Source organism: Poecilia latipinna, unplaced genomic scaffold (genome assembly GCF_001443285.1).
Source record: "Poecilia latipinna isolate Pla-1442-1.1 unplaced genomic scaffold, P_latipinna-1.0 Scaffold1140, whole genome shotgun sequence".
NCBI lineage: Eukaryota > Metazoa > Chordata > Actinopteri > Cyprinodontiformes > Poeciliidae > Poecilia > Poecilia latipinna.
In genome coordinates this window covers 1-18,761 of record NW_015113756.1, presented here as the reverse complement: position 1 = coordinate 18,761, position 18,761 = coordinate 1, and the positions used below count along the sequence as shown (strand labels likewise).

The following is an 18,761-nucleotide window of genomic DNA, read 5'->3' as shown; positions in this document are numbered from 1 at the left end:
CCACTGATGGTTCATAGGATGGATTTATGTTTGTATGTTTTCTAACCATCTGGGTCAAAAATGGTCAATTCTGAATTTAGAAATTCAACAAAGTTCTAAAAACATGCAGGAAAGAACTTTTGAATTTTATTCATTGTTTACTTGATGGGAACAGAGACAAAAAAACAGATCAAAGCAATCTGATGTGTGTGTACAGCCATAGTTAATTAGCAGCACTTGTCCCTAAATGCATCATGATCATGCTCCTTTCTTTTGGAAATTTATAATAGAATGATTAACTGCATTTTGTGCTGCAATATGTCGGAAAATATTGCACTTTTTCCTGAACATACAAGATCCTTCTTTTAACAATGAAGCACAAACATTTGGAGTATCTTCTATTGTTTTTGCACAAGAGCTGAAATGTTGTGACTTGAAGTAAGTACAGTTAAGAGATGTGTAGTGAGATGGTTTTGTTTACATCATTATTTCTGCAGTGTGTACAAAGACAGTGGGGGTAATGCGATATGTGTTCTTGCAGGCTGCTGAATGGAAATTGATGTCCAGTAGGTAATGGATTTTATACATCTTTCCACCTACAGTTAGGAATATCCCAGCAGGCATTAATACTCCCTGTGGTAATAGATTGCAAAAAAAAAACAAAAAAAAACAACAAAAAAAACAAATGAGCCCCCAAAAATTCTGTGCAACTTATTTAAGTTCAAATGACTAAAATGGCTTTGTATCAATCATTTAGAAAAACATAACAAGCAACCTTAAAATAAAAGAAGGGTCTTACTGCAGTAACATAACCATAATGATAAAAAATGACTGCTTTTCTTCAGCTCACCTTTTTCCTTTTCAAATACATGCGTTTGTGAAAACAGCTGAACATACCACATTAATAAATGAAAAATTATACTTGCCCATGTGTTAAAAAAACACAGTTCTTCTCTGAAAAAAAATATTTCAAAACATTTGAAATATTTACCAGTGCATGTTTTTAAGGGGCTTACAATTTTTTTTTTAATTATGATGTCTCGGTCACAAATCGAACAGCGTTATATCACTGCTTTGTATCACACACACAGGATTTTCCGAAGTTACTGTAACATTTTGGATTAATATTTTTATTTGAAGGGAGGCTTTTTTTAAAACTGTTTGAAAAAGACAAATATATATTTTTAGAAGAAAAAAAATTTCTATAAAGATGTTCTCAAAACTTAATATGACTCTGTTGTTGTTTTCCTCATAAACCTAAACTTTTGCTGATGTGTCATCAAAACTGGCTCGATCGATCCTCCTAAATGCAAAACTGACGTTTATTTAAAACATCAAGATCCACAACAAATGTGGCTTCCCGGTCTAATATGTTAAGTAACAAAGTTAAATCATCCGTCATTCATAAGCAAACACCATAAGGACGCTTCCCGCTTCATTTTGACTGTAATGTCTCTACTTTAATTAATGAATTGACACCAGTCCTGTGTACCTTTGACCACTGAACGGATGACCGCTCACCCTCAGATGAAAGGCCGCACATTGCCATCGCCTTGACACACAGCCATAACAGCCTTATTTAAAAGCTGTTAAATAACTCAGCCTTTAGTCTCACCTTCGACCTGTCAAAGTCCGGATGGAGAGATGGAGAGGTGGGAGGGAAGCAGCTTTAAGACTCAATAACAGCTAATCACTGACAGGTGAGCTCCCCCTTTGGAATTGGACGTCAAGCAGAGACGAGTTGGTGAGTCATTTTTGAATATTCTCTAATTTTAGAGGGGTTTTTTTAAAGAATTATGGCATAAAATGTATTTAAGGACCTCTTTAGATTGACAGAAATGTGAGTAAAACGTAAGTCAGTAGATCAGTAAATCTGAGATGTTTAAATGTATGACAAACAGCAACAAGAAAACCAAGCGTTACTGCTTACTTCAAACCTCCTAATTACATGTCTGCATTTTTAAAAACCATGAAGTGGTTTAACAACCCCTTTAGTCTCTTACAGTGAGGACAAATAACAACAGAGCTTCCAAGAAATTAAAGGAAATAATAATAAAAAAAAACATATTTGAAAGAGATTTAAATACTTACATAATCTATACTATAAGGGGAGTGATTTTCTTGTTACGCTGTAAACTGGCAGAGAGTAGGTGTTCAAGAAAATCCATGTATCATCAGCATAATCTAAATTAATTCTGTTATCTTGGTGAATCTGAAGGACGCAGCCTCGATGCAGGAAAAACAACTGAGATTCATCCTTTCAGCTTTCCTGACGAAGGTGTGCAAGTCCTGAACTGTTGTCTTAATAAAGAACCTCACACCATTTTGTATTTTTCCTCTGAAGTCAGTGTGTTTCACATGTCAGATGAATCACCTACAGTACATATCCCTTTATGGCCCAGCTTTAATAACAAGCAATCAAAGGAATTAAAGGGACAATCCTTATTTTGCATTCAAAGTCCACGCAGGTTTTTATGACTTTACAGTCAGCTGTGTCATCTGTTAATAATTACCCAGCTCTGCTGGAAGATAATGGAAGATTAACTTCTCATCTGAAGACATCAGCACTTCTGTTTTGTTTTTTTTATTTCCATGTGGTGTATTAAAAGGTTTATGCACAATGTGTAACACGGGTTATGAGAAGAGGGGAGGGAAGGATTTTAAATTGTGTTCTTTTTACTTAAAAACTGCAGGTACTCCTTAAATGTAACGCTATTTCAGGAGTCATGTTTTTTGCATCTTTTGTCATAATATTTAAAGTCACAATCTCACTATATGCACCTGTTTCATTTGGATAAATCACTTGCATCATCTCCAGAGCATATTGTGTTTTTGCAATAGTTTGTGTGACTTTTTCCTTGTTTCCAATGTTTCATCAAATGCAGCAGTTTAGTATATTTCTGCCAAAAGAAAGAGGGAAAAAACATAAACAACCACAAAAATCTTAACAGAAATACTTACATAATCTTGGTAGATGCACAAAAGGAAAACTATAAATTATAATTTGGACAAATCACTTCTACTATCTCCTCAGCATATTGTGTTTTGCAATATTTTGTGTTGCTCAATTCATTTTTCCGCAAATCAACAATTTATTATATTTTTGCAAAAAAAAAAAAAAAAAAAAAAAATAAAAAACCTTTGCAAAAAAAAACTGCCTACAATGCTCAAAAGGAAAATTGGAAATTTTCCATAATCCTGACGAACATTTCTAAGCATATTTTTCTTTTGCTCTGGCAAAATATATATTTCCCCTTTGATTTCACTTTCTAATTATCCAGCTAATTATACATGTCAAGTGTCATCACAATCTAATACAATGCAAGATTTAGATTATCTAAGTATCACTGCACGAGAGTTATTATATATGAATAATAATTAGATTGTGATTCTTTCACTCCATTATGAGACATGACCACCTATAAGCCGAGGGTGATTTCTCTGACCAAGACTCCGGGTCAAACATTTGGCTTCTATCTGAGAGTGGAGCAAAATGAGGAAGGTCATCTGATCCGCTGCCTGGAAATGGGAGGCCCAGCTGAACTGGCCGGCATGAAAGACGGAGACCGCATCCTTCGGGTCAATGGAACATTTGTTGATGAGCTGTCCCACTCCGAGGTGAGCAGGCCTTCAGAGGCACTGCAGTGCATTAATCAAATCGATAAAGACTCTGACTCATTTTCTGTTTTTTTTGTTTGTTTTTTTTTGTTGTTTTCTTCGTTTTCCCTTTTTACAGGTGGTGGAGCTGGTGAGGGACGGCGGGGCATCCGTCTCATTCCACATCCTGGATGAATCGTCTTACAAGAAAGCAAAGGCTTTGGGGGTGAAACTCTCTGATCCCCATCTCACACCAGTGGCCAAAGGAGCGACCAAAGAGCCTCCAAAACTCAAACTGTGCTACTTGGTCAAGACTTCCTCGGGATATGGGTTTTCTCTTCGCTCAGTAAGAGGTAAGATATGGAACTGCATTTATAGCATCAAAGGGTATAAGGTGTGAAAATCCTCATGATAGGATCATATTATTATTCCCTGCTGCAGTACAGTTTTATAGATTTAACATTTAGAAGAGAAAAATCCAGCATTTAATTTGAATACATATATTTTATTCATGTGAGTGTTTTTGTGTTTCTTTCAAAATCACCTGTGCCACACACATCTATGCCACTAACAATTCCTAGAAATTAAATCTCACTGAAGCATTTTTCTTTTGTCTTTATCTATTCTTTATAAGTTGAGCGGCATTTCTGTAAACTATAAATTAGTAATTCATAATTAGATATAATGTGACAATAAAACCATGATACCTGGCCACGAGGCAGGGAGAAAGTCCAAGTTTATATTGGCATCACACACATTTCACAGCTAAGAAGGTAGGAAACTGCAGCAAAAAGATGACCAGGTTTCCATAACAACCGGTTTCTTATCCAAAACCCCTAGGAAGTTAAAAAGTATTCAAGGTAACTCTCAGAAACACCAGGAGACTTTAAATGAAATAGTTTAATGTTTTATACTGAGTTAACGTTGTCTAATTAAGCTTGTATGTTCTAAAATGTTCTGCTTATGTCTGCAATAGCAGATAAATTTAGTTTAAGGTTATTTCACATCTTGATAAGGGTTCCTAATAAGTAAATAACTGTATAAAATGCATAAATGTCTCTCAAAATCTACTTTCTCTGACAGTTATTTTTTAGATCTGATCAACTATAACATCATAATTCGCTCTGGGTGGTGACATGATATCCAATAGTCTCTTGGTTTCTGTGAGAACAGCGTTTATCCCCGGACTGGAAAGTCTTTAAGGTCTCTTAAAGGAGTGGAACGTGTTATAAACTTTATGAGTACAAAGCCATCGAATGTAAGAACTAGACTAGTTAATATTACCATCATGTGTGACAGAAATATCTTTGAATTAGTATTTCAAGGTCCTTTTAGATTTTGCAGAGGTTTCACTGCAGTGCTGATGGAGCTTTATGTTACCTAGCAACAGAGCTAGATGGAGTCTTTTAAGTTAAAACTAAGTATCTTCATATGTAACTGGAAATCGCAGTAACACCTCCTAGTTTTCAGATTATTTCTTTATTATTATTATTATTATTATTACATCTAATTAAAAAAAATGAAAATTTTATTAGCCACCCTTAGAGAGATGAGTAAAACATGTCCTAGAGAAGACAACCTACATCTACTGAGTAGTTGTTTTTTTCTAATTTGTATAGTTCTATCGATTTTGAACACAATAATTTAAAAAAAAAAACATAAAAAAATATGTATGATTGCAGGCATTTAAAATACTTCTGTCTTTTCTGATATGCTTTTACAATGTCACCAAATGGCTTTTTGCATCTGGAACAGAGGCTCTGCTGTTTCTTCAAGCAAATAAGAAATGTTTTTTCATGTGATTTCATCCATGCATCATTCTATTTTGTCTGTTTTACCAGGCGAACCAGGATTGTTCATGACTCAGGTGGACTCGGGCAGAGTAGCCTACAACGCTGGAGTCAGAAACGAAGATCGTCTGCTCGAGGTCAACGGGGAGAACATAGAAAGCTACACGCATGACGAAGTGGTGGAAAAGATCAAACTGGGAGGGAAAAGCGTCATGCTCCTGCTTGTTGACAAGGAAACGGACAGTTTCTATCGCAACAAAAAAAACAAGATAGGATCATGGTTGGCAACAGTAAAGTTTCTCCCACTGCAACCGCGCTTCATCAATTTGACCAAAGGGTCTAATGGATATGGATTCCTGCTCAAAGAGGATCCAGGCCAAGGAGGCAAGGCCAAAAAATAACCCTGTGTGTTTCACTGCAGAGAAGGGGTTGTGGTTTAACGACACGCTCCATGATTTCTTGCAGGACACTTCATAGGGGAAGTAGACAAAGGCAGCCCTGCAGATAAAGCTGGCCTGCGGAAAATGGACAGAGTTGTTGCTGTCAACGGGACGGATGTGGACAAATGCAGCCACAAACAGGTGGTGGACTGGATCAGGCTATGTGACAACACATGCTCCTTCCTTGTGGTGGACAAAGACACGGACCAAATGTACAAGCAGGTGAGCCACCTACTCACCTGTAGTCTTTCTAGTTCTGCTTACAACGTTGACAACATGCTAAGGTAATCATGTTTCATGTCTCACAGGGTAAGGTGTCTCCGATGCTTTTCTGGGAGGAGATGAAAGGTTCTAACTCCCCACCCAGTTACACCGAAGCTTTGAGCTTACCTGCTCCTGCCCAAACATCCATGGCTGGAAGAGATAAAACGGAGGAACTGAGACCCAAACTGTGCAGAATGGAGAAAACCTCTGCCGGTTATGGCTTTCACCTAAACGGCATTGAAGGGGTGCTTGGCCAGTACATCACAGAGGTAAGATCAACAAGAACAAGCACTGTCTGAGGGAGACTACTCCACAAGAACCTGGTTAAAATCACCTCTTTTCAGGTGGTGAAAGGCGGTGCAGCAGACAAGGCTGGAATGGAGAACGACGACGTTGTGATAGAGGTGAACGGTGAGAATGTGGAGCAGAGCACCCATGCTGAGGTGGTGAACATAATCCGCAGAAGTGGCAACACTCTGGAGATGCTGGTGGCCAGACAGGATGTCTACAAACAGCTCAAAGCCACAGGTGTGAAGACCACACCGCTTCTCCTTGGGGAGACCTTCAAGGGGAAAACTCGCACTGCAGAGTCTCCAAAACCAAACAGGGAAGAGGAAAAGCAGCAGCAGCAGGAGGAGGAGGATGAAGCCAGGCCAGAAACTCCACCTCAACAGGAAAGACAGAGGGTGAGTGGTGCTATTTACCATCACCGGTCATATTTCTAACCAGCATGGTGTTAAATGTGACTGTTCTGATCCACTCTGGGATATTTTGTGCAAATTGTCACAGTATCTAATTGTGAACAATTAGAGTATAATTTCAACTATGTCCCTTGACATTCTTAAAGAATATTTTAGAATCTAAATCATGCCACGGTAAATATATACGATTAACAAGAGTGTCGAGATTAAAGTTATACTGCTGATTATTTCACCACATAACATTTTGTTGCTTTTTGTTAAAGTGCTCCGGAAAGTCATTGATGTCATTTGAACTTTTCACATCTTGTCATGTTACAACCACATATTCCATTGTACTTCATCGATTACCTACATGTGGCTTTCATTTTGGTTCAGCTGAAATATGACAAACAAAAATGTTATCGTACTTTCTGTTCCTACTTTTAGACTCCCTCTGTGTCATCATCTTCGTCTGAAGACGGCATCGACGAGAGACTCTGAAACGACGCCCAAAGGAACAAATCCTAGATGTGGCCGAATCTGAAGAGTTTGTTTTTAAAGCTCTCTGAGCTTCACACATTCCGGTGAAACATACGGTAGTAAGAGAGATGACAACAACAACTAAAATAATAATAATAATTACAGCACTCGGACTGAGAAATTGCCCACAAAAGCTGATTCATAGCAGAATAGCTGCTATGAATCAGCATAGCAGCTATTCTGCTATGCTGATTCGCTGCTGCTGGCGACAGTTCGCCAGCAGCAGCAATCACATCCTGTGCAACCAGCTGTGATTCCGTATTTATACGGAACTCCTGCAAGTTCCTCATGGAACTTGCAGGGGAAAAAAACATTTTGTGCCTTTAAGAAAAACTTCAGTGCTCTCCTCATTCACTGAAACCTCAAGGAGGTGATTAACCAAAAGGATAAATGCAACTTTAACTTGCATACATGTACTATATTCATTCTCATAACACAGACAATGGCTGCAAGAAGGTGGCTACTAACCTAAACAAGTCCACATCTACAGTCAAAGCTTAAAATAGATGGAGCTGTGACAAACAAAACTTGAAGAAACCAAATGCTCTTTTACCATTACACCCAGAAAGAAGGACCATAAGTAAAAAAATAAAAATAAAAACTTGCTCCATAAAGATCAGGGTAAGAGAATCAAAGCAAAGCTTTAGATTTGTGATCAAATAAGATAACACTTTAACAAATTTTACACATTTTTACCAATGTAAAATGGTAAAAAGGTGCCAATAAATGTTGAGGGCGCTGTATTGTTTTGATCAAAGCTTGTATTGATATATAGCCCCTTTTGCAAAACCTGAGATAATCGTTGTCAACATAGTTTAAAATCATCTCTGTATGCAGTAAACATGTATTTTCTTTCCTTTATTTAATATTTGACATGAAAGTTCACATTTCTTACATAAAATAAAAAAAATCAACACATTCCATCTGAGTAAAGGCTGACTTTTTGAGTGCCTGCTTTCTTCCCTAATTGAATGACATATCTGAACATTAAAAAATAAAAAATAAAAAATCACAGTTGGGAAAACCTGCAGTGAAACAAGAAATGTGTGTCGTTTCAACCAGTGTGTTAAAACATAAAGATATAAAGAATTAACCAAAAGTGTACAAAATTAACAGCAAGGAAAGAACCCTATTTGTTTCATTTGAATGACTTTCTGTAAATACTCTGCTTTCAGTTTGCAAAGTTCCTTCAGCATGTGCTCCAATAGTCACCCTAAAAAATGTTTGTTTCTTTTGTTGTTGTTTTTTTTTTTTCCTGATTCAGGAGTAAATGCCTCAAAAATGATTTCTGTATCTCTCAGAACTGCAGAATAAAATTCAGCCCACGCATCAGTGAAGGCTAAACACGCCACAGGTGTTCAGATGGCCATGTGTTTTTCTGGTGCCTGCTTGTGGGCGAGGTAAAGGAAGAGGATGCTGGACAGAGCGCTGACCAAGAAGATGACGTCAAACCAGCGGTGGTAGAAGTTGAACTGGAGCTCTCCCAGAACCTCTGTCACGATGGAGCGGTACTCCAGCGGCATGCTCATGCGCATCAGCAGCACAGATGAAACAAAATACATCCCCTTATAGATTCAGATAAAAATAAAAATTAAGAAATGGATTCAAATTTAACTCCAGGCTGCAGGAAGTACTCGACTCTGAAGAAAAACACACTCACCATGATCTGAGCGAGGACAAGCACGATGACATTGGAAGATTTGCTGCTTGATATTGCGTAGAAGAACTAAAATAAAATGAAGGTGACAATATTCAGAAGATGGAAGCTGAAAACGATAACTTTTCAAGAAAGAAAATGTGCATGTGTGTTAAATATTTGAGTTGAAAAATATTTGGCCTTCGGCATAACTGTATAATCTTTGCCACATGTTAAAACGTGACAGACTGCAGGTTAGAGGTTTTAATCTGAATTTAAGTGTGCACACTTTAACTAATGGGCCATCATTACCTTTGTGAGTGTGATAAGCAAACCTCGTATGGAAGTGACAATTATTATTCCAACCAGGATGAAGGAAATATGCTGGGACCAAAATTTCACCTGGAACACAGAAAAGAGGAGAAAACGTAAAAAGAAAGCCAAAACCTTTGGCGTTTTAGATTCCTCCCTCAGAACCTGAACCTCTTGGACTCAACAACTGCTGTTATGTGAACACACATGAACAACACATGGTTAACTGCAGAGACAACAAGGCAGAAAATTATCTTTACAAGAGGTCATTCCAGGTGATCCTGGGGGATTAGTTGGAGACATAAACAAATTTCTGAAAAGTAAATCATTAAATGTATTTGTAAGCTTAAATTCGGAGTTGATGTCAAGATTAAAGAAGCAGAGGTTGCAGAGAGGGATAGGATAAATTCATGCAGTGATCATTGAAAGTAATAGAAAAGCTCTCAGAAGTAATGAATTCATACACAAGTGTGTTTCTTACATCAAACTGGATGCCCAAGTAGTTCACTGTGATTTCGATACCCCTGGTCACCGGATCCGTCTTTCCAACTCGATCAAACACTATGTTTATCGTTGCCTGTAAATGGAAGAAAGGTTTAAAAGTGAAATCAGTGACAACACGCCTTTTAAAGTAAATATATAGCCAGCAGGAAGTGACGTGAATGTTTATGTGAGATGTAAAACACGAATGCGGTGTTCCTACCATGAAGATTTTCCAAACACAATAGATGGAAAAGAAGTAACCAAGAAAGTTGAAGTATTTCCCTTGGAAGGTCTTTGAGTACTCAATTCGCTCCTAAAGAAAAAAAAACAACACAAAACAAGACAAATCATCCATCGCATAATTACAAAAGGTAAACTAGTTATAAATAAACATACTAGAAAATAAGCTGATGCTCATGCATGTTAAATGTTTACTCCAGGTGAGAAAATTCTGCTGGTTTCCATCAAAGATAATCATAGGTTTATGTGGTAATTAACATTAAAATTTATAAATTTTTTGTGGCAACAGCTGTAAAATTAATCACACCACCTTCAAAACGTGTTAATTACAGCAGCGTTGTGCGTGAAAACATTCAAAACGTTGACGACAAGAGAAACTTGAGCTGAGCATAAAACGGTGCTACATTTGGTGAGGGCCTGGTGACTGCTGTGTGTGTAGCCACAGTTAACGGTGTATTTGAACCCGTGTAAACAAATATGATACTAAAGAGGTAAACCAGCCCTTAAGTGCTTTAAAAGTTGGTTGGCCTCAGTTAAAAGCACAGTCATTGCAGGCACTTTTGCCATTAATATACCTAATTCATTTTCCGTTGGAGAATAAGGGCAGCTGTACTGATGATTGAGCTAAATATAGAAAATACAGTGGTGCATTCGCCCTTTCCTGATTTCAAACAGGGTAAAATTATATAAAAGCAGGACATCATGAATTACTTAGGCAGGATAATCTGCATGTTCAGCAAATGCTAGTCTCCTACCCAATCAACATACTAGGTCCAAATTCTCGGACACACACTTGTTTACCTTGGTGGCTTGCAGATCCACCGTCTCCAGGAAGAGTTGTCGACTCAGCTCCTCCAGAGCATCAACTTCCTGCTGGATCAAAGACAAATCTACAGCGAGGAAAGTCAGGGATCACAGCAGCTAAGATTTTTTTCAGGATAGTTAGCAGGAATCTAAAATATAGAGATGCTTGCATCCAAGCATGAAGGATACTTTCACTGCCTGTTTGTGTAGAGGTGACACTCTTGATCATGCCCCAGAAACCAGTCTGTTTGTTTTGGTCCTCCCCTCGTTGGTACATCTGCCTCCTCGTCATGGCGATTCTTGAGAGACAAAATAAAGCGTTATTTTACTTTTTGCAGAAAGAAAAAATGGTTTGAAGATCAAGAGGGGGTGTAAAATCATTATTCTCACCGTTTCTTTTTGCTGACAATCATATCCATGGTTTGGAGTAACCGCCTCTCCAGAGCAAGAATGTCACTATCTGTTACATTTCTGCGAAAACAACAAAAGCTAACTGTGAAGACACACTGCCACCTTCTGCTTGAACACTGCAAAGAAACAGCCGACGGGCCGAACCTGAGGAAATAGGACATGTATGTGTATGGACAGTTGACGGCACCAAACCCTGAGAGGAGAGCCATAAGGGTGACTCCGATCACACCGACACGACTGATGAGCTGCTCAATGGACAGAATCCCTGCACAAAATCAATCAGAAAGAGACACTAAAGACACTAAAGAAAGAGACACAGAAAGAGACACTAAACAACAAACAGCTCATAAACTTCACAGATGAATGATGGTGCAGAACCTTGCAAATGGCCTCTTTCACATTTTGCCACATTACAATTGCAAACCTCAGTGTATTATAATGAGATTTTATGTGATAGACCAACACAAGTATCACATAGCTGTGAAATGGGAGGAAAACAATCCTCGGTTTTAAAATGGTATTTTTTTTTTTTTTTTTTTTTTTCCCCAAAACAGATATTTAAAATGTGAAGTGCAATCTGTGGATTGTAGAAAGATCTCTCCCTGCATGACAGATACAAGTCTTTTGTGGTACTTCTGACAGTTGTGACTGAAATTTTTCCCCAAATTCATTTTTGAAAATCCTCTACTGGCATTCGGACTGGATGAAGTGTTTATGAACATAATTTTTCAGGTGTTCAAATGTTTTAATTTAAACTATTCTGTTTCTTTGGCTGTATGTATAGAGTAGCTGTCCTGTTGCAAGATGAACCTGCACAATGAATCTAGGCAAAACATTTAAATGTAGGTCAAATAAGAGCAGTATACTTTCTGTTCCCTACATTACTTGAGGCAAACTCCAGGCCATTCATCGGCTTTCTTCTGGACTCTCTGTTATAAAGATGCTGTTTGTTCAGAAATGTTCTCTACCAAACCTCCAATGCCTTCATATTTACTATTTAGCTGGGCTCTAAATGCGATTGAGTTAAATATAACACCAGATTTCAATTATTATTATTTCAGAAAAAAATAAAAGCAGTTTCCTTTCCCTTCCATATCTCATGTATGCACTTCTTTGTTTGTTTATGACATAAACTCCACTGAATTTCCTTAGAAAATGTGAAAAATCCTTAAAGGATGTGAATACATTGGCATGACACTAACACGGCATGAAATGCAACATTTTGATGAAGCCTCGTTTACTCACCATGTTTTGGACTCAAGATTGGGAATGGGTCTCCTAACTTCCAGAAGAAATACATGAAGGTAAACCAAACCATACAGGCAAAAAGGAGTTTTTGCCTCTGCACTGATAAGACAACAAGCAAACAGTTCACTATTAGAACAGCACCTTCAAATGTTAAAAGTTTTGTTTGTTTGTTTTTCTTGAACTTACACAATCGTATGTTGCTGACAACAAAGTAACCGATATAAAAAGGCACCACAAAGATTAGAACCAGCAGAATCACATACAGATTCAACTTCCAGTGGAAATACCTGGAACTGGGACAAAATGTGATGATGAACAAATTGTATCTGTTTTAACCAAGAGATCAGGCCTTTTCCCTAAAAGTAAATATCACTTACGTGCTGCTTAAGGCCCCAAGAATCTCAAAAATGATAAGCTCGAACATTGTACAGGAAAACGCAAAGGTGACAGAAAAAACCACCTGGACAACATACTGTCGCACCTGAAAACAAAAACACAGTTTGACTGTAAAACATTTACAAGTCTGCTAAAGAAGAGAAACCTCTAATATCTGTATCTGTTGTGTTTCTTTTTATTAGAATCAATATGTTATGTCTTAAACAAAAACCAGTTGGATTTTAGAGACATAAATTACTAATGCTGCAAATGGAATAACACCTTACCTCATAATCTTTGAACAGTTGCCGCATAAAGAACAACCAACCAAACCCAAAAAACAGCACCTGGACGAAATATGCAAAAAAAAAAAAAAAAAAGTTGATGGTAAGTACAAAGACACTCAGTAACTTCATATATGAAGTAGTTTGAAAAACCTTATGAAAATCAGGTTCAAACCCAATCTAGATTAATTCTTCTACTTCACATTAATTCAATACAGTCTAATTTCTTAATGATTATCATATAACAAGTTGATAAACAACAACATCATAAAATGCTAATTGAGCTGGTAAAAACACTGCATTATCAAACTTTACTTATGAGAAACCATATAGTTAATGTGGATAATACCGATCATATTTCATCTTGAAATATCTTAGAAGAACTGGACCCATGTCCTAAAAATCTAAGTTAACTACAGAAAAGTATACTTCTTCCAACCGATTACCTGAGAGGTGAACATGATGACTGAGTCCACCAGAAACGACATGATGATTATGATGTGAGTTAAACAACCTCAAACACTTCGAAAAACCCCAGTGCTGCAAAGTGCAGGCCAAGATTAGTTCATTTTAACCCCAAGGACAAAAACACAGTCTTTCTTAAAAGTGAACCGTGTGTTATGTATCTAACATTTTGACACTTGTTTAGCTGTCAAGCTACAACAGCAAGTCGTCACCAACATACTTCCGTCGCAGGGATACTACGTCATTCGCCATTCAAAGTAAGGAAAACAAATAAAAAGGTTCAAAAACTTAAGTCAAGATAACAAAGCATAAAATAATAAAACAGACTATTATAATCACTTATTATCATTTGTAATTTTAAAACAGCACGGTCATAGACATAGACCGTTCGTTAATATCGCCGCCATATTGTGAGTGTAATTGTTTCCCGGATATATTTAACTATGCATAGGTTTTAAATTAATCATTTATTTTATACGTTTTATTTTTATGCTTAGTTTAGAACTATTTTACGCGCATCCGTTTAATATTTGTTGTTCTCTTATTTTGATTTTCAGAATTATTATTATTATTTATTTTTTTTTATTTTTTTTTTGCGGTTAATATCAACATATTCAGTACTGGCACGAACATGTATATGAAACTAACATTACAATTAATACAAACAGTGTTTCTTATGAGAGGCCCCTCATATTTTCTTCAGTCGTAAAAACGTAGTTTATAATAGTTGATTTTCAAAACGTTGCCACTCACAATATGGCAGAAGCGCCGTCAGCAACAGCAAATGTTTTTATTCATTTATTGTTTTAACCTTTTCTCTCCAAAGTGAAATAAATAAATAAATAAATAAATAAATTTTCTTTGTTTATTGTGTATTTTTAAATTCTAACACAAATCTCAAAAATAAAATAAGCTGCTTAGGATTGACTATTTTGATCATTTTATATATCTCTATTTTCTATTGTCTTATCAGCTATGCGTATATGTATATTTTAAAATAAAAATATAAGTAGATAAATAAATGAACAAATAAATATATTATTTTTCGAGATCTTATATTTGCGCGTAATGTATGTACCGTGACACCAGAGGGCGCCGTGGAACCAAAACTTTCATTCCTCATCGCGGACTACATTTAATTTGGGTAGTGCGCCTTTAGTGTCCAGTGCTGCCTGCGGTTAGAGTATCAGTCCGAGGGGAGCGCAGCAGCGAAACACTTGGAGGAACAGAAACTATCGCATGCCGATGCTGGATTATAAGGATGCAGGAGATGATGCAGAGGTAGACCGTCTTAAGCTGTTGGCTTTTCACATTTGTAACAAGAGGCATAAGGTGAGTCTCTGTTAACTGATACAACTTGTAGAAGAAATGTTATTGTGAACTCTGATTTGTTCTCTTGATTAATAAAGAACTAAAAGTTTTTAGTTTAACAGTTTTTAGTTTAGTGTATCTTATATTTCAAAATGGGATTAAAATGTTGGCAGTTGAGAAAAATATGCTGAACTTATAAATGCACTTTATGCTTCAAGGTTCTATAATGAACTAAAGTGCAAATAATTGTTATATGCTGGCTCGGTGTACAATATTTTACATGGAACACTGGCATACGGAGTTAAAGCAGATGCAATCATAAAGAATGTGGAGTAGAAACAGAACAGCTTCATAGTTGAAGATACAAAAAATATATAAAATAATAACAGATAGCTGGATTTTGATCATTTTGACTCACTGAGCTGAATATTGTTTGCTGGCAAATTAAAGCATCCAGAAGCTTGACTAAAAACTGTGTGGACAAACCAAATGCCTTCTGGAAAGGTGGGGTTTATTGGCAAAGAGGACAACGATTGAACCCTTTGGTCAGAATAATAAAGAATAATGTTTTGTCATGAAATGGGAAGGTGAGACTTTAATAATGCCGTATTAACTGTAAAACATGGTCTTCATAGCTTCATACTGTAGGGCGTTTTTCCTGGTGCATGGTAAGAGGTTGATGGAAACTACTGCCTAGAAAATATGTAACTTCACTTCAAATAAAATCAACAGCAAGATGGATTCAACTTGGACATTAGTAGCTGTTTCAAAACATCAGTGATTCCAAATACACATAAAAAACTGGTTTTGGAAAGGATTATGATCTGTATTTTCCACTTAAAAGTCCTGATGGTAATCCTGTGAAACATTCAATCTGGATCCAGAGACCAACTAGTTCACATGTGTTCTAGCATTGTCAAGAAACGCAGTCAAAAATTGATTTATGATTATAAAAAAAAATCTATTCAGGTCATGATGAGAGGTCTTTCTATTTTTCCTCAGTGAGAACGATGATGATCCCTGTCACATGTAGAATAGGTCTGCAGGTGTCTTTTCTCCTCCTCTTAATTGGACAAACACATGGTGAGTAGGGGCATGCAAAGTCAAACCAATAAAATACTAAAAAACATTAAAAAAAACTACTCCCGCTCTCCATTTGCAAAATATTGATTTCAGGTAGAGTGACGGCGCCGGCACGTTTGAAGGCACCAGTGGACAAACCCTTTACACTTACCTGCACGCTGTCAAAGGACCGTGGTGAAACTTTGAGGGAGGTCCGTTGGCTGGATGACAAGAATCAGACCCTGCTGAGCTACCAGCCAGGTAACAGAGACAGCGTGAGTGGACAGCAGCATGTGGAGCTCGCCACCTCACCAAAGGACTCCTCAGCGATCACCATTCGCAGGGTGGGCTTCCGTGATGAAGGCTGCTACACCTGCATCTTTGAGCTCAGTCCTTCAGGTTCAAAGCAAGGACAGACGTGTCTCACTGTTGACGGTAAAGGAAATATTTATAATTATTTTGAGTCTGATAAGGTTGGGAACACAAGTACTTTGCATTTAGGATAAAATATATTTATTAAAGATGAGATAGACACTAGTATAGCTCAGAAGCTAGGAGGAGATTATAATCTAGGGGAAAGGTAGAAGAGAATGGACAGAATAAGTTGTTTGACTCAATGGAGGAGCAATAATTAATGCAGCTTTAATAATCATAGAACCTGATTTGTGGATGCATAAGGGAAAGATTCATTAAGATATTTCACATACGAGTAGCTTATATTGAAGCTACTCAATATAAATTTTGGTAACAATTTACTAATAGTTACCACAATCTGACTATATTTTTAGCATGAAGGAGAAGTATTGCATGATTTTGCATCAGTACTGTGAACACAGCTGAAAGCAGATAAAAATGCATCAGAAAGATCCAATGACTGAACCCTGTGTAACTCCATAATAAATGATCCCTTCCATCTCATTTATTATTTACTGGTACTAAGCAATCGTGATATTTATGTTACATAGATGACATTGTGCAGAAGGAAGAGTCATGAACTGGGTGTGTAAAACCTCCACTCGAAACCTGAATGAGTTACAGTCCCAGTGATAGTAAGAAGAGATAAGCTGACAAACGGACATTTTTTTTTAAAACTGTAAGCTCTCGCGTTGTGAAGCAAGTTGTCCTCTGTTTGGCACAGACAACATTCACATCTGTTAGAGCGATAGATTTGTTAGGAAAGTCTTTTACGAAAGAGTAGCCAATATGAACGAGGGATAAGTTGGCTGAAGACAGAGCTCTCACAAGAGTGTCAAAAAAAACGGTGGTCTGCATTCAGTCTTCATAGTCGCTGTCCCTGTTAATATTCCATCGCTTGATTGATTTTGGATGCTTTCCCTTTTGCACTCAAGGCTTAAAACTGAAAACATGCGAACACACGTGTTCCCAACCGCTGTTAACCTCTGACCAGAAACTGATGAGCGTGCTGAGTCCGGGCCAGTCATGTTAATAAAGAGCTGTGCAGCAGTGGGAGAAGGGGAGCTTAAGCTCCTAAGCAGAAACAGCTGGGCCAGATTCCACTGAGTGGTTTCTGTTTGGGTACCTCATATTCCCAATATTAACATTCTCCTTTACGCGCCCCTCGTCTCCCAGCTATGTTTATTGTCTTTTCTGCCCTCAGCTGATCCTTTGTGTTTCATTCGCAGCCGAAGTCACATCAGAGAGAAACAAAACAGCAGTGAGCGGCAAGAAGGCGTCCCTGTCATGCTCCTTTGGTTTGCCCGAGAAGGTGCAGCAGATACTGTGGAAACACACACCTGCTCAAGGTGAATCGACAGAGGTGGCCTCTTTCGCGAAGCGGAGCGACCCCATGATCGAGCCAGCTTATCAGGGGAGAGTCTGGCTCTCTGCTTCTCTGTCAGACAGTCAGCTTACGATCCAGCCTGTCGCCATCCAGGATGAGGGCTGCTACACCTGCTTCTATGAGACGCACAGCGAGGGGACAAAGAGCTCTGTGGTCTGTCTCTCTACCTACGGTAAATGTCTGCTTTTCAAGTTCGCTTTTACCCGTCGACATAAACGCTTCAACAATGCAACATTAGGTCAAAACGTTTGTTTCCCCGTCTTTTATCAAGTTCCAGGAATTGAAAAAATAATTTTCGCAATAAAGATGTAGCAAATATTTCCATCAAAATGTCTTCTTGAGCACATTTGGGATTTGTCCTAAAAATTAAAAACTGAGTTACGCTGGTTGCTAAGATAGACTGTGTGTGTTATTATTATTTTTTTTTTGGTTTCTTTTTATGCCAAAGTCACTTACATTTGAATAGGCATTGTTTTAAGTTAAGTAGAAAAATGTGAAACTTAGGAAATGTGACAAAAGGGAATTCAATACATGACCTATTTCTTTCTAAATCGAGTCATTTTAGTCAAATTATTTATTGCAGTTACATTGCTGATACTTAGTAAAGCAGGGCTTCTTTACTTTGGCACAGTTTCTGATACAACAATTTGCAAAACATGCATATTTCTTCATTCATCTAGTGCAATCTCCTTCAGTCTCAGTCACATTTACCTTTCACACAATAACTGAAACACATAATCTTAAGATTTCCCTGAGTTGCTCCAGTGGAGATGATGCTCTCTGTGATGAATCTCTCAATCTGTTGAATTCCTCCTCAATACTGAAAAGCACAAAAGGAGGAGGGTTTCTTTCTCTTTCTACTTATCACAGTTTAAGGCTTTAGAAAGATAAAGTCTTAAACTGAATTTGCCTCCAAATTCAGGCACATTCAGTGGGCAACATTACATCGATCACGTTTTGTAGCTAAGGTGAAATTTTAAGAAAAAATTTACAGTTTGGTGGTGTTACAAAGTACCTTTTTGGCACTGGGAACGTCTTT

The 18,761-nt window shown here is 37.5% G+C and overlaps 3 protein-coding genes across 3 annotated transcripts; 2 read left to right on the top strand and 1 right to left on the bottom strand.

Moving 5' to 3' along the window:
• Positions 1-1,415: 1,415 nt before the first annotated feature.
• pdzk1 (PDZ domain containing 1) lies at positions 1,416-8,278 on the top strand. The gene is made up of 8 exons (XM_015052854.1): positions 1,416-1,723; positions 3,389-3,597; positions 3,716-3,929; positions 5,418-5,750; positions 5,832-6,028; positions 6,115-6,339; positions 6,415-6,756; positions 7,198-8,278. Exons 2-8 carry the CDS (start codon positions 3,391-3,393, stop codon positions 7,249-7,251), a joined length of 1,572 nt encoding a protein of 523 aa, XP_014908340.1. The 5' UTR covers positions 1,416-1,723; positions 3,389-3,390; the 3' UTR covers positions 7,252-8,278.
• A 248-nt stretch (positions 8,279-8,526) lies between these two features.
• Positions 8,527-13,788, bottom strand: si:ch73-390b10.2 (Golgi pH regulator). Its single transcript, XM_015052855.1, has 14 exons — positions 13,530-13,788; positions 13,087-13,146; positions 12,802-12,905; positions 12,611-12,717; positions 12,422-12,523; positions 11,321-11,441; positions 11,156-11,236; positions 10,955-11,064; positions 10,763-10,851; positions 9,942-10,034; positions 9,720-9,815; positions 9,239-9,328; positions 8,951-9,016; positions 8,527-8,855 (listed from the first exon to the last, which is right to left on the bottom strand). Exons 1-14 carry the CDS (start codon positions 13,569-13,571, stop codon positions 8,649-8,651), a joined length of 1,368 nt encoding a protein of 455 aa, XP_014908341.1. The 5' UTR covers positions 13,572-13,788; the 3' UTR covers positions 8,527-8,648.
• Positions 13,789-14,716: 928 nt separating this feature from the next.
• On the top strand, positions 14,717-18,734 carry LOC106959967 (uncharacterized). Its single transcript, XM_015052848.1, has 4 exons — positions 14,717-14,880; positions 15,862-15,942; positions 16,036-16,356; positions 17,565-18,734. The coding sequence occupies exons 2-4, from the start codon at positions 15,870-15,872 to the stop codon at positions 18,032-18,034; spliced, it is 864 nt and encodes a 287-aa protein (XP_014908334.1). The 5' UTR covers positions 14,717-14,880; positions 15,862-15,869; the 3' UTR covers positions 18,035-18,734.
• The last annotated feature ends 27 nt before the right edge of the window (positions 18,735-18,761 follow it).

Excerpts from the sequence above, each read along its gene's own strand:
- LOC106959967 (XM_015052848.1), top strand. The coding sequence starts at position 15,870 with ATGATGATCCCTGTCACATGTAGAATAGGTCTGCAGGTGTCTTTTCTC. Across the intron at positions 15,943-16,035 it reads CTTAATTGGACAAACACATG|GTAGAGTGACGGCGCCGGCA; the intron begins GTGAGTAGGGGC and ends TATTGATTTCAG. Across the intron at positions 16,357-17,564 it reads GACGTGTCTCACTGTTGACG|CCGAAGTCACATCAGAGAGA; the intron begins GTAAAGGAAATA and ends TTTCATTCGCAG.
- pdzk1 (XM_015052854.1), top strand. The coding sequence starts at position 3,391 with ATGACCACCTATAAGCCGAGGGTGATTTCTCTGACCAAGACTCCGGGT. Across the intron at positions 3,930-5,417 it reads TTCTCTTCGCTCAGTAAGAG|GCGAACCAGGATTGTTCATG; the intron begins GTAAGATATGGA and ends CTGTTTTACCAG. Across the intron at positions 5,751-5,831 it reads AGAGGATCCAGGCCAAGGAG|GACACTTCATAGGGGAAGTA; the intron begins GCAAGGCCAAAA and ends GATTTCTTGCAG.
- si:ch73-390b10.2 (XM_015052855.1), bottom strand. The coding sequence starts at position 13,571 with ATGTCGTTTCTGGTGGACTCAGTCATCATGTTCACCTCTCAG. Across the intron at positions 12,718-12,801 it reads CTTGGGGCCTTAAGCAGCAC|TTCCAGGTATTTCCACTGGA; the intron begins GTAAGTGATATT and ends ATTTTGTCCCAG. Across the intron at positions 12,524-12,610 it reads TGTCAGCAACATACGATTGT|TGCAGAGGCAAAAACTCCTT; the intron begins GTAAGTTCAAGA and ends TTGTCTTATCAG.